Here is a 15314-nt window from a genome sequence, read left to right as displayed (position 1 = left end):
GTGTGTTTCTTAACCTTTGTAACCCCTGGTAATATTTTTCAAACTCTCATTAACTGCTTTTAATAGTGACTCGGTTGCTACATTTAAAATTCCAACAACAGAACTCACTGCAAAGAAGGTAAATACTTACCTCTCCTCTCTTATCACTTTCTATGCCAATAAATGCTGCTATAATTCAGAGTAATCATCCCCAAAACAGGGGTGGACTGACCATTTGGAAACTCGGGCACTGCCCAGGGTCAGTAGGGGGCCCCATGAGATGCCCCTGGTACCTTTTTCATAGGCTTTTTTGAGTTTGGGCAAGGACACAGGGGCCCCCATGATCCCCTATTGCCCGGGGGGCTCCATGATTTGTTAGTCCGCCCCTGCCCCAAAAGTCTCTGTATAGAGCCACACTTCCAGGACTGTAAAAGATTTTCTGGTCCCCTGTTGCACTCAATGTTTCTTCCCTCTGACCGTCTCATCACTAATCTGTCTTGTAGTGCTGTCAGATGGGAGGAAACACTAAGTGCAGCGGGGACCAGGAGAACCTCGTCACTTCCGGAAGTGCCTGCACAGACTTCATCCCATTTCTCTGAATTAGTACAGCAGAGGTAGTGTGAGGTAAGTACTTTTACTTTCTTCTGTGCAGGGAGCTTGGTTACTTAAATTTTAAACACCCTACAAGCGAACTTCTTTTATTTGCTCCCTTTTGCTCTGTTAAATTTACAGCTGAAAGCATTTTGCTATATCTGTTTCCAAAGAGCAAAAAAAAAAAATGTTGATCTTGCTGGAAAGCTGATAACTTCCTATATTCCCTGCTTTTGCTGACTGTTATTTATTGTATTTTTTTATTTCAGGTACTTATATTGCATCGTCAGTATATATATATATATATATATACATATATATATATATACAGTCATGGCCGAAATTGTTGGCACCCTTGATATTTCTCCAGGAAATCATGTATTTCTCACGAAACGTATTGCATTAACACATGTTTTGCTATACACATGTTTATTCCCTTTGTGTGTATTGGGACAAAACAAAAAAAGGGAGGAAAGAAAGCAAATTCGACATAATGTCACACAAACCTCCAAAAATGGGCTGGACAAAAGTATTGGCACCCTTTCACAACTGCGGATAAATAAGAATGTTACAAGCATGTGATGCTCCTGTAAACTCACCTGGGGCAAGTAACAGGTGTGGGCAATATAGAAATCACACCTGAAAGCAGATAAAAAGGAGAGACGTTCACTTAACCTTTGCATTGTGTGTCTGTCTGTGCCACACTAAGCATGGACAACAGAAAGAGGAGACGAGAACTGTCTGAGGACCTGAGAACCAAAATTGTGGCAAAATATCAACAATCTCAAGGTTACAAGTCCATCTCCAGAGAACTAGATTTGCCTTTGTCCACAGTGCGCAACATTATCAAGAAGTTTGCAACCCATGGCACTGTAGCTAATCTCCCTGGTCGTGGACGGATGAGGAAAATTGATGAAAGATTGCAACGCAGAATAGTCCGGATGGTGGATAAGCAGCCCCAAACATGTTCCAAAGACATTCAAGCTGTCCTGCAGGCTCAGGGAGCATCAGTGTCAGCGCGAACTATCCGTCGACATTTAAATGAAATGAAACGCTATGGCAGGAGACCCAGGAGGACCCCACTGCTGACACAGAGACATAAAAAAGCAAGACTACAGTTTGCCAAAATGTACTTGAGTAAGCCAAAAGCCTTCTGGGAAAACGTCTTGTGGACAGATGAGACCAAGATAGAGCTTTTCGGTAAAGCACATCATTCTACTGTTTACCGAAAACGGAATGAGGCCTACAAAGAACAAAACACAGTACCTACGGTAAAATATGGTGGAGGTTCAATGATGTTTTGGGGTTGTTTTGCTGCCTCTGGCACTGGGTGCCTTGACTGTGTGCAAGGCATCATGAAATCTGAGGATTACCAAAGGATTTTGGGTCGCACTGTAGGGCCCAGTGTCAGAAAGCTGGGTTTGCGTCCAAGATCCTGGGTCTTCCAGCAGGACAATGACCCCAAACATACGTCAAAAAGCACTCAGAAATGGATGGCAAAGAAGCGCTGGAGAGTTCTGAAGTGGCCAGCAATGAGCCCAGATCTAAATCCCATTGAACACCTGTGGAGAGATCTTAAAATTGCTGTTGGGAAAAGGTGTCCTTCCAATAAGAGAGACCTGGAGCTGTTTGCAAAGGAAGAGTGGTCCAAAATTCCGGGTGAGAGGTGTCAGAAGCTTATTGATGGTTATAGGAAGCGACTGATTTCAGTTATGTTTTCCAAAGGGTGTGCAACCAAATATTAAGTTAAGGGTGCCAATACTTTTGTCCAGCCCATTTTTGGGGTTTTGTGTGACATTATGTCATATTTGCTTTTCTGCCTCTGTTTTATATTTGTTCCAATACATACAAAGGGAATAAACATGTGTATAGCAAAACATGTGTTAATGCAATACCTTTTTTGTGTGAAATACTTGATTTTCAGGAAAAATATCAAGGGTGCCAACAATTTCGGCCATGACTGTATACACATATATATTGTACATTCACATCAGTTCCTAACCCTCAAGGGGTGTACAATCTAAGGTTCCTTACTTACATTCGTACATACACATAGTAGGGCCAATTTAGACAGGAGACAATTACCTGGTGTTGGAGAAAACCAGAATACCTGGAGGAAACCCAAGCAGGTACAGGGAGAACATGCAAACTCCAGGCAGGTGGTGCCAGAGTTGGGATTCAAACCAACAACCCTAGTACTGCCAGGTGGAAGGGCTAACCATTTAGCCACAGTTATCCTTTATATTCTTCTTAGCTATCTCTGAGGGCTATATTCCTTAACTTTAGGGAGAATAAACTGTGAAGGAGGTGTTCTTTAGTTCTAAAAACTCTTGTACTATGGCAGTGGTCTCAAAACTGTGGCCCTTTGCTTTCTTTTATCTGGCACTTGGGACACTATTTAATTCACTGACACCAATGAAAGGCATAATTCCTCGTAATGGCACCAACGATGGGGCAAATTCCTACTAATGACATAACTGATGGGGCATAATACCTCCCAATGACACTAATGATGAGACACAATTCCTCCCAGTGTCACACAATGATAGGGGATTGTTTACTCCCACTGATGCTGGGACATTTTGTATTCCTGTCAGCCACAGTCTTGCCCCCTAAAAGACTGAAGTACAGTAAACTGGCCCTTTGTTTAGCAAGTTTGGAGACCCCTGTCCTATGGTGACAAAACTGCTATTCCTTTATTATAGTACATCACCGGTTGAAAAAAAAAAGGGAAAATAAAGCCTAGATAAAAAAAATGCTACATGCAGCTACCATGTCAAATAATCTGTAAACTTTTGTTTTTGGATTTGGATACACTTTTAGGTTTAGTGACAGAGTCAACAAAGAGTAAACAAAGCTCTACCATTTGCATGTCCTGTCACACATCTGTACTATCACCACTTCTGGTTATATACACCAGTAACCCTATAGTGCAATCCATCCACTAAAACAAAGAAACGAGAATTGAAGAATATGAGTCAGGAGTATGTCAAACGCTCCTGACCCCTGCACTCTGTTAAATACTCTGGACCCCAGCCCTCTGTATGTTTGATATTCCTGACCCCTGCACCATGTATGTTACATACTCCTGACCACTGGAATCTGTACATTCTATACCCCTGCACTCTGTGTTTTGCATTCCCCTGACCCCTGCGTTCTGTTACATACTCCTGACCCCTACACTAAAATGCTATGCCCCTCCCACAATTTTGCCACACCCACAATTGACCACAGCATGCTTGCTGTTCTGCCTTATTATTGTCCTTTGGGTGTTCAAGGGGGTCCTGTTAGATAGGCTGTAAAGGGCCCCATGATTTCTATTGGTGACCCTACATGTGCACAATAAAAAGGTAAGCTGGTAAGGATGTTTTTGCAACGCTGGGCAGGACTGAACAGTGAGGAAATAAAAAAACCTCTTCTCACTCTAAACAGAATTAAAAAAGCGCTTTGGACAGAGTTTTATTTTAAAAAGCATAAAAGAGGAACCTCAGAGACCAGAGCATCTAGACAAGTAGCTTACGTGGGGAAAACGTTACTGACATGCTCAGGTCTATCCACTCTGTGTTAATCAGAAGAGTTAAATACAGTATGTCTTTCTGGGCAGTCTTCTGTGCAAAGCCTGACATCCCTCTAGGCAGGAGGATTCCACCAGGAGGATCCACAGGGGCCAATAGGCACCAATGTCTCCAAACGCTAGAGATATACTATAGATCGGCAGGCTGCAACACCCCATCCTTTAACCTTGAGCTGAAATGTAAACTGATCCAAACACTTTTACACTAGGTTCACATTGAATGCAACATTGAAATCGTGCTACTTGAAGTAGTATGATTTCAAAGCGGCAGACTGGTGCGACTTCAGGTGCAACTTACCTGACATCTGTGCGACTTCATGCACAGATGTCAATGCAAGTCACACCTGAAATCGGTGAAAATAGTGTGGGGACAACTTTCAAAATCTGAACAGTTCCATTGCTGGCAATAGGGTGCAACTTGTCATGTGAATTAGAGCGATCAATTGACATGACAAGTTGCACCGGTGTGAACCAGTGCTTGGCAAGGTTGAGAACCTCCTGGTAAGCACCCAAAGACCTTCTTGCAGGGCCATGGTGTATATAAGCCCTTAATGTAAAATAACCAGTGAGCACATAAACATTAATGCAGATAGTGTACCTGTCAGATATTGAATCTAGAACCTCTGATCTGGATGCATAAATTCTGTTACAATGACAACCCATCTAGCATGGAGAGGATGTATACCATTATGACGTGTCTGTCCTTTCCAGTGATAGGAATCAATGGTACGCCTCCCAGCAGAGGAACAGAATGTCCTCTACACACTGTATACATTCCACTACAATACATATATTGTGTCTTGTATAAATACTAATGACTGCATCAGCTTCTGTATCTGACATGTTTACAGGACAGAACAGCGCTGATCTTAAATGTTTACATTACTGCTTCGTTAACAATGACAGTTCACATAATTATGACATTTATGTTCTTCTCGTTATGGAGACAGAGCAACAATCAGGAAGCCAGATAAGAAAAGGAAAGTTCATTTAGTCTGCTGGATTCCAACCCCAATGCCAGGAATTGGGCATTATAGAAATATGATCCGCTCTGTGTCCTGTTCGCAGTAACATTGGATTTACTGGAAGATCACAGCTGCATGACATTTAGGACTGCATAAAAAAAGGACAACTGAGCTAATTACCTTTTATCCACCATGTTCCATTTTCAGTGTGAGGACCTGTACACAGGACTAGACAAGGGATGGGCAGGAGGGGTGTATGCTCTGGGTGCTATGGTTTACTGTAGGGATGGGGGCGCCTTCCTTCTGTTAAAAGACTGACAGGAGTAGCAACAGCGGCAGTGATTTTGACAATGGAGTGACTGCTGGGAGTAGGATCCTCTAAGCTTGTACACTGTAAGCGGGGGAGAGAGGGCGCAGTTTGGCATTTTTGCCCTGGGCATGGGATGACCTTGTCCCATCACTGCCTATATGATCTTTATTTTATCAGTGTATCTTACAATTCCTCTCTGGCCAACGACCCCACTTCTTATTAATGGCTTTCCAACCACGCCATAGCCAAAAGATGACTAAAGCACAGTTGTCTAGTGGACGTCCATGGACATCCTCCCAGAACCCGCCCCCTGCGTGTCCCCAGCGGCACGGACCTGGCGCGGCCGATGATCACTGTGATAAGGTAAAAGGCCAAGCACAGCAGCCTTTTACCATGTGATCAGCTGTGTCCAAAGACACAGAAGATCACATGTACATACAGTTGCCAGTTATCGGCTGCACTTTCTTCACGCTGTCACAGCGTGAGGAAAGTACTGCCGATAACCAGCAGATGTGACAGGGGAGATCTGAACTGATAATCTGGGCACTGATCAGTGCCCTGATTATCAGTGCCGCCCAGCAGTGCCCAGCAATGTTGCCCATCAGTGCCCAGCAGTGCTGCCCAGCAGTGTCGCCCAGCAGTGCTGCCCAGCAGTGTCGCCCATCAGTGCTGCCCAGCGGTGCCACTCGTCAGTGCCCAGCAGTGCTGTCTGTCAGTGCCTCCAGTCAATGCTATCAGTCAGTGCCACCTATCAGTGCCCATCAGTGATGCCTATCAGTGCCCATCAGTGATGCATGTCAGTGCATCATTAGTGCCTCCTCATCACTGCCCACCAGTGCCGCCTCTTCAGTGCTACCTATCAGTGTCACCTCATCAATGCCCATCAGTGCTCCTTATCAGTGCCCATCAGTGTTGCTCTCACTTTAGCCTCATCAATGCACATCAGTGAAAGAGAAAAATTACCTGTTTGCAAATTTTTATAATAGAAACAAAGAAAACCTTTTTTTTTTCATATTTTTTGCTCTTTTTTCATTTATAGTGCAAGAAATAAAACCCCCAGTGGTGATTAAATATCACCTATAGAAAGGTCTAAGTGTGTGAAAAAAATTATAAAAATGTCATATGGGTACAGTGTTGCATGACAGCGCAATTGTCATTCAAAGTGCAACAGTGCTGAAAGCTGAAAATTGGCCTGGGCAGGAAGGGGGTAGAAGTGCCCGGTAGGCAAGTGGTTAAACATTATGTCCAGACCTCTCTACCCCAATTAATTCCCCAATAGTATTTTTAAGAAGAATAATATGTATGCCAGAAATATTTACATTAATTCATAGTCATGTGACATGCCAGGTTCAGAGTCATCTCTCTCTCTCACTGTGAGAAAGTTCTGTTTCAGGTGCCCACATAGCTGGTGACATAATAAATTCCCATTGGCTGTATATCAGTGAGGTTCTCACAGGTTCTGAAGACTCCTAAGGTAGCATGATGACATCACAGCATCACAGGCATTCCTCCCACCACACACTATGTCACTATAGAAGTGCAGTCATCATAGTTTTGATGTGTTCTGGTGCATTTTTGATGCATTTTACCACATTCCAGTCCAGTTCTGTGCAGGAAAAATGCAGCCTGTTCTACTTTTTTTTCTGCAACCGGAATGGACTGGAGCTGCAAGCTTTGATGTGAGGGATGACATTGACAACCATATAACCTACTTTCTGTGTATTGTGGATGCTGAAAAAAAGCTACGGAAATGCATGTAGTGTGAACTGGCCCTTAAGGCTTGTATTTGGACATTCATATTTTATATTATAAACGTACAAATGAAAAAAATGTGAACATTTTTTAAATGTAATTTTTAATACTGTAATTGTATTTGTACTTCAAGGTCACAGAGAGAGAGTGACTATTATTGACTGTCATAGTGATCACATGATTTGGAACCAGTCTGAATGCTAACCAATCATTAGTCTAGGATCTGTGGCTGTCAGTGACAGCCACATTCTTTGAACTTGTGCGCTGATAGTTCACAGCTGCAACATAGATCATCCATCTCTTGGGGGAATGTCAATCTACAGATTGCAGACATTTGTGGTTAAATTTCCTGAGTTTGCAAATGGTGGTCAGTGCCGAGCTGAAGTAAGACATGAAAGGAAATGAGAAGGAAGGTACAGAGTTCAGAATCATTTGACAAGAGGAAGAAGACCCGTTCAGAAACTCATATGAAGAGCGAGCTAAATGTGGCTTTACATAACACCTAGATTAGGGAAAGTATGGTAGCTTGTGGTATATTGTGTTTTGCAAATAGGTTTCTAAATTAAGGTTTTAGCTGTTTTTAAGTTATTTTCATAAAATCTTTGTTGTTAAAAAAAAATAAAAAATTACAGGGCGAATCGACTAAACACAACTGGCAGGCCTTTCTAATCTTACTGCGTGCCTGGAAGCACCTTGTATAAAACCTGATGTATGTATGTAATCTGATATCCCTGGCATTCAAGGTGGTTTCATAGCACAGGTATACTTGTTGGATGAATCCTATAACTGCCTGCAAATGGTAAATATAAATGATTTAACTATGAAATTTAACATTTCCCTGATAAAATTAAGCTAATTTGATAATTTTTAAGCACTGAATATAATATGTCAATAAAACACTATATCTTCTCTATAAACCTGTCAATATAAAAAAAACAATAAATGTAGTTAAGTATTTAATAAAAAATATACAGCTTTAAAAAAAATGATATCTATAACTAGTGCAAAACCTTGAATTTTGTTTTGGATTCCCTGTACAGTAGCTCTCAGACTGGGAGAAGGAGTGGCATTACTAGGGGCCTATCGGGTGTCCTGCATTCATGTGCTCACTCAGGAATATGCTGACAGGAGGAAGGAGTGAAAAGATGGCTTCATCAGCCTGTTGCTGCTCCCTCACTGTCCAATCACAGGCAGGGGGTGGGAAAATGACCTTCGTTTTTTGTTTAACAGCAGCTAAGAAAGAACGGGTCTCCAACTGTGCTGACTGGCAGGTTGGTGTAAATCTTAGGTCCAGATGGACAGAAATACAAATTCTTTAGCAGGTAAACCCACTGCCTAACTATGTATATCAACTGTGCATTTAGCTGTTTGCTTGGAGTTCAGCTTTCAAATCAAATGGCCATAAGTTCTAGAAATTGCTATTTAGTTCCATGGCTGACTGTATTTCTTTGAAGTTTTTATGTAAACTATGAGACACTCACTTGCCAGGATGACCATGTCCATTCCCCAGAATATGCTCATGATCCAGCCAACCATGACGATAGCTGTGAGGATCTGGATGAGGGCAGCGGCTATATTCAGCCAGAAGACGCAGCATATGTGTCGGTCGGGAAGGTCTGTCCTGGCTCCGCACAGTACGGTGAACGCTGATACAAATGTCCCTGAAAACAGAAAGAAAGAGAGACCGGTCAGATATGGTAGGGGAAAGCAACTGGTACAAAAATGACATAATCTAATGGAATAGACTGAAAAATCATACAGAAAATCATCAATAATTCAGGTTGTTTGGGTCATAATTATACCAGACTGAACTAATGGATTTACTTTTTTATCTTATATGAAATTTCCCAGGCGAGGGCTAAATGATTTTGATTTCTTTTTATGTTGGACATGATGCTAACTTCAAAACAACTTCACTCTAAGAAACCAATAGCTCCAAGAGGTGTAGCCTACCTGACCAGGATTGTTGCTTTTCATAGTGGAAGTATAAACCATTTCTAATACAGTCATTCATTATATGACCCCCTCCTCCTCCCAGCATGACCCCCAAAATATTATACAGTACCTACCTGTAGTGACTCCTCCAAGACTTAAAGTAATACTAAATGCTACAATTTTTTTTAATAAAAAAAAGTGATAATAATTACCTGCCCTGTACAATATTGCACAGAAAGTTTGCTTTTCTCCACTTCTGGCATTCCTCAGCTGGCACTATTCACTTCTCCCTCCTCTGGTTGTCCCCTGTAGCAAGCCAAGTGCTTGCTACAGGGGACAACCAGTCCTTTTGAGTCCTCTTTGTACCAGTTTTTTTTTTACCTTTATATCCATCCAGTAAATCTTTTGGTTTTCCACTTTCTGTAACAGGTCAAGCAAAAGGGGCATTTGGAGGGGTTAGAAGAAACCATATAATACTGGCAAGGGGTGTTTATTCCAAAAGAAGAAACTGTTGTTGTAAATGCTCAAAAAGTGTTAGCTGGAGTTGGGCTTTAATTTGTCGATTGCTTGCACTATAGTGCGATGTCCACTTATAACATCTGGGAACCCTCTTACTGGAAACATGACTAGCTCTTAGACCTCATGTACACTGCTGCTCCTAAATGTGAGTTCAGAAGCTTTTGGCGTCTTTATGCCAAAGCCCCTGAACTCAACTCAATAAAAGCCATGTACACATAGGCTTTTAGCAGAGTTTAGCAGCAGCAGAATTTAGGGGCAGTTAATTGTCCCTCTCCTGAACTCAGAAGAATGGCATTCAGGAGTGGAATGTTTTGGCCAAAAAATGTGTGTAAACACGCCTACGCGCTAACCGCGTTTTGCACTTGGGCGTTTATTCATTTCAATGGCAGGTACTCTGGTCAACGAAATGAATAAACATCCAAGAGCTAAATGCGGAATCATGTTTACGCACATTTTTTGCTACATTTAGAGTTTTTCTGCTGACAGTAAAATAAATGTGTATGTGTGTAAATGTGTGACAGTAAAATATAATGTGCACATGGGATCTGTAAAGAAAAATGTTATATGTTATTATTTTACCCCCCATCTTCTGCATTGTTGGGTTGATGTCACTGTCCCTAGAAGATTCCTGGGAACTGCAGTGCGGGGGGGGAAATCTTGAAAGCACTCCAGTCCCTTGCATGAGCATCTTCTTGTAGGATTTGTCCTACTTTCTATTCCCCCAAGATCTCACCAGAATAAGTGTGACATAACCCTTGCCTAGACATTGTGGGCAGAAGATGGGGGTAAGTTTAAATCTAACTTTTTTTTTTAAAGGTACCTTTTGTACATACTAAGAGCTAATAAGATTTCCATTGGGAGGAGGTTCAAACAGTATAAGCAGACTTTATATTTTACTGCAAGGTCTTCTTTTGCAATCCAAAGACTAGCCTGTCCCACAAGGGTGACAGGGATGCCGTATGATCTGACTGCAGAAGAAACAGAGGTGTCATGCTATTAAAGGAAGTAGGAAAAGAACGGTATTACTGCCAGCATCAACAGGGAATAAAACCATGGGGACAAAAAAAAACAAAAACTGCTATATTAAAAAGTAATAAACAGCAGCATATGGTACATGTCATTTTCTTTATTTTGCCCACAGTTACTCTTTAATTTAATCACAGAAATGTGAATCCAACCTTTTTTTTTTTTAAAACATGTCCCTAAGTGCCTTTTACAAGTAACGTGACATTTCTCATATTACACGCTTACATGAGGAGGATTCTACAGAAGAGAATAATATATCTATGAATAATATATGATATGTAGACATGATGTTTGGAGACAGCGTACTGCCATGAGATGCATTATATCCTCAAATATCAAATCTTCATTCTAAGAAATGTCAAGGACATCTTAATCTGTTTATAGCAATTACTGGATCTCTTTCTGGGTACGGTAATAGGATAAGGCAGTAAGAAAATCTTTTGTATATTATCATACTATAACATAATTTTAAATCGGACAGCCCTGCTCTTTAGAAATGGATTCTGTGTAAAAGTTTTAGGTATGGCCTCCAGCCACACTATGTAGTTCTCCATGAAAAATTCACCATGAATGGGGATTATTATTAATCAGTTATCATTCACTTGCTTAAAATGCTTCCAAAAGTCCAACCCAGGATTTCTCAACCAAGTTCCATGAAACCCTTGGGTTTCTCCAGGAGGTTGCTAGGGGTTCCTTGAGCAATGAGTAATTTCTGCCTCTCAGAGAAGTTCCTGCTGACACTATTGATCTTTTTAGCAAACTGTAAGGGGGTAATTCTTTCCAATGTTCACAAGTGTAAGGATCATTCTCCCCACTGACCATCACACTAATGGATCATGAGTTGTAAATATAGTAGCAGGGGTTCCCTGAAACTTGAAAGAGCTCCTCTGTGTTTAAAGGGTTGAGAAAAGCTGTCCCAACCTTTCCCAAGTGCCATCATTGTCCAAACATGTATGCAAAAAAATGCAAGTTAATCCTATAGGAAACCCAAGTTGGAAGACAAGGGAATGTATAATTATTTTTTTAGATACACGAAAAAAACTTGATGTAGATATTAATGAGTGTTAAAGCAGAAGTAAACCACTTAGGAATGTTGAGGTCCCCAGGAGCTTTTGCCCTAATTTTCAAGTATGCTGAGCATATTAACTTATCTTGTGAGTGCCCTTCTCCAGCGATGCGATGGCTGTGGTCTCCCTTGTCACTGATGCTTTCATCTTCTGGGTTCAGAGTTTTGGCCATCTTGAATGAATGGCCAGGATGAGATGACAGAACTCCTGTGCATGCACGCTGGAGATACTTTGTCTGGGTTAGTTTTTTTTGTTTGTTTAATATATTTATTAATGATTTTTACAGAGAGAATATGCATACAGCACTAAAGTGACCAGCTAAGTTAAAAGGGATAGCTCCAATATGCATAACAAATAGTATACAGCAGTTTCATGCATGCCATTAGCATAACACAGCATCTGAAGAGTCTTGTTGGCAAAATATAGTAAGTATAAGGTCACAGTGAAGTAAAATTATAATATATAAAAAAACAAGAACAAAAGAAAAGATACAAGGTGAAAGGTAAAAGAAAAAAAAAATACAGGGGAAAGGGAAGAACTTGATCTTGACTAATAGCAGATACATTGCAGTAAACCACAGTTCACGCACATGCATATTAGATTGGTGTAGAGACAATATCTATATAGGTGTTAAACATTTTTAAAAACAAATCAACAGGCCCATATTTTGGTATGTCAGTTAGGAGAGCTGTGTTTAATTTGTACGAGTTCTTCCATGAAGCATATATCATCAATTTTCTAAAACCCATGAGCCATAGTAGGAATAGTTTGTTGTTTCCAATGCGAGGGTATGGGAGATTTAGCTGTGTTAAGGAGTTGTGGAGTGATAGAGCACCTGCATTAGCCTGTAGAATCATTCAGGCAATGAGAAAACACTGACCATGGATTTCATGCAACAGTAGAACCCTGAAATTTATAAATCAAGGGTAGAACTTTACTTAATATTTATTGAAAGGGCAGTGCCACCAAATATTAGCGTGAGTCGCTACCATTCCGCATTCACTCTAGCAGAGAGGGGAAGAGGCCAGGAACACAGAATGGTGCTTGGCCAGGGAATAGTATCATCTAGACCAGCAATGGGCAAACTACGGCCCGCGGGCCGTATACGGCCCGGCGGACCTTTTAATCCGGCCCGCGGAGCTAGGCTCCCGCTAGGCTCCTCTCACAGTCCGCCCTGTTTCCTATGAGGATCTGTCCCCCCTCGACGTATCTGCGCATGTGCCGGAGATCGCCGATCGGCTGCTAATGCCTGAAACTGGCACATGCGCAGATACGTCGAGGGGGACAGATCCTCATAGGAGACAGATTTTCATGCTACACCGAACGGCGCGGGAACAAGAGGAACGCGCGGAGCAAAAGTAAGTGAATTGACACAGGGGGGACATGGGGAATGAATTACTATAGGGGGGATGAATTACTATATGGGGGATGAATTACTATAGGGGGGATGAATTACTATATGGGGGATGAATTACTATGGGGGATGAATTACTATATGGGGGATGAATTACTATGGGGGATGAATTACTATATGGGGGATTAATTACTATGCGGGATGAATTACTATATGGGGGATTAATTACTATGGGGGATGAATTACTATATGGGGGATGAATTACTATGGGGGATGAATTACTATGGGGGATGAATTACTATATGGGGGATGAATTACTATGGGGGATGAATTACTATATGGGGGATGAATTACTATGGGGGATGAATTACTATATGGGGGATGAATTACTATATGGGGGATGAATTACTATGGGGGATGAATTACTATATGGGGGATTAATTACTATGTGGGGGATGAATTACTATGGGGGATGAATTACTATATGGGGGATGAATTACTATATGGGGGATGAATTACTATGGGGGATGAATTACTATATGGGGGGATGAATTACTATATGGGGGGATGAATTACTATGGGGGATGAATTACTATGGGGGATGAATTACTATGGGGGACGAATTACTATGGGGGATGAATTACTATGGGGGATGAATTACTATGGGGGATGAATTACTATATGGGGGATTAATTACTATGCTTACTATGGGGGAATATTACTATACTTACTATGGATGACACATACACATCATTCATCTACTCTTGGTCCGGCCCCCGGGTCCAATATATGAACCCATTGCGGCCCTCAAGTCAAAAAGTTTGCCCACCCCTGATCTAGCCAGAAGCTTTTAATTGACCTCCTCCTCTTAGAGGATATAGAAGACATACTGTATGGGACAACTGGAAAACCTTTGCTTTTTAGTCTTCTGAAATGCTTGTCCATGGGTCAGATTCCCAGTGGGCTAGAAAGTCTGGGTGATAAGTTCCTTGGAGATGTAAAAGGGCTGGATTAAACAAGGATATATCTTGGCTAGATTTGCTGTCCTTTAATACAATAGACAATTAAATAATATTGTAGTATATGTGAGAAGAAAGTACAATTTTGTTAGCTATTCCATTTGCTTTAGAGAAGGTTGTACCAAACACTGGACCAAAGCTTGTTAGCATAGTATCAATAAGAGTCAACAATAGCCTGACTTTTTGAAACGTATGACCTATAGCGCTTATGGTACTATGCTGCTATCCATAGTTTGCAGTCAGTATTGCTTCCCTCATGGAAACTGATAGTAGAAAATTGAAAGGGGCTACTCCCATGTGTGGAGGACTATAAACTTTCAATTTTAAAAGACCAGAAGCACACGCTGAATGGGAGCCCCACAGGACTCTGCCAAGGAATTAAACTAGAAGCAACACTTCAAGAGAGAGAAAAACTGCCAAGACCAAAAACCCTTTTGTGGCAATAACTTGAAATGCCTGCTTACCAATGAAATCACAGACCAGCTATAATGGAAGCTAATTGACTAATATTGTATCCCTATTGCATAAAGATTATTGCATTTGCTAGGAAAGGCCAGATAGCGGTTGTATGTGTAGCACCCTCCTAGACAGCTAGGGGGAGCTAAACTATAACTGATAGATAGGGGCTGAGTGGAAGCCCAGGTGTGATAGCCAGAGGGGTCAAATTGTGGTCAGGAGCTGACAGGCTCTGCAGATCAGTTCTCTGAAACTTCCCCCTGTTCTGGAACTTTGGAGGAAAATCTAGAAGCAGTGGGTGGAGGTAAGGACTGGCTGATCTGCACTTTTGAGGGATCCTGGCCAATACCCAACAGGAGGCTTGGCATTGGGCCAGAACAGCCCTTAAAAGTGAGAGCACCTGCTCAGTAGCAGGATATTTGGGGTGGAAGATGGAGAGCAGGAGCCTGGGAGGGGGCCCAGCTGGAGAGGGGCACACCTACAGGCATAGGACCTTGGAGGGAGGAAAGCTCAGGACTTCAATGGCCCTCAAAGAAAGAACCACCTTTGCAGCAGGGAAGGAACAGCCCAGCTAGAAGGCCTGGTAGCAGCCAGCAACCCACCACCAGCACAGGAGAAGGACTGAGTGAGTAAACCTGCAGCCCCTGGTCCAGTAAAGGGAAAGGGGCACTCTGGTGGGAAACTGGATCCGTTTTTTATCTGGGACTGTTCACACCACAGTGGCAGGCACTGGATACCCTTTCCAGGGATTCACCCAGTACAGCTGC

General features: G+C 41.9%; 1 protein-coding gene across 2 annotated transcripts in view; it reads right to left on the bottom strand.

Moving 5' to 3' along the window:
• Positions 1–15314, bottom strand: part of STUM (stum, mechanosensory transduction mediator homolog) — a 129501-nt gene that overhangs the window by 22637 nt on the left and 91550 nt on the right. For both annotated transcript variants that reach the window (XM_089685099.1, XM_089685100.1), the window contains exon 2: positions 8653–8832. In XM_089685099.1, coding sequence (XP_089541225.1) covers positions 8653–8832 — 180 coding nt within the window. The remainder of the gene's footprint in view (positions 1–8652; positions 8833–15314) is intronic.

The sequence above is a fragment of the Staurois parvus genome, unplaced genomic scaffold, assembly GCF_062004578.1.
Source record: "Staurois parvus isolate SC_StPar_1 unplaced genomic scaffold, SC_StPar_1.0 ptg000362l, whole genome shotgun sequence".
Taxonomy (NCBI): Eukaryota; Metazoa; Chordata; class Amphibia; order Anura; family Ranidae; genus Staurois; species Staurois parvus.
This window is presented reverse-complemented; position numbering and strand designations above follow the sequence as displayed.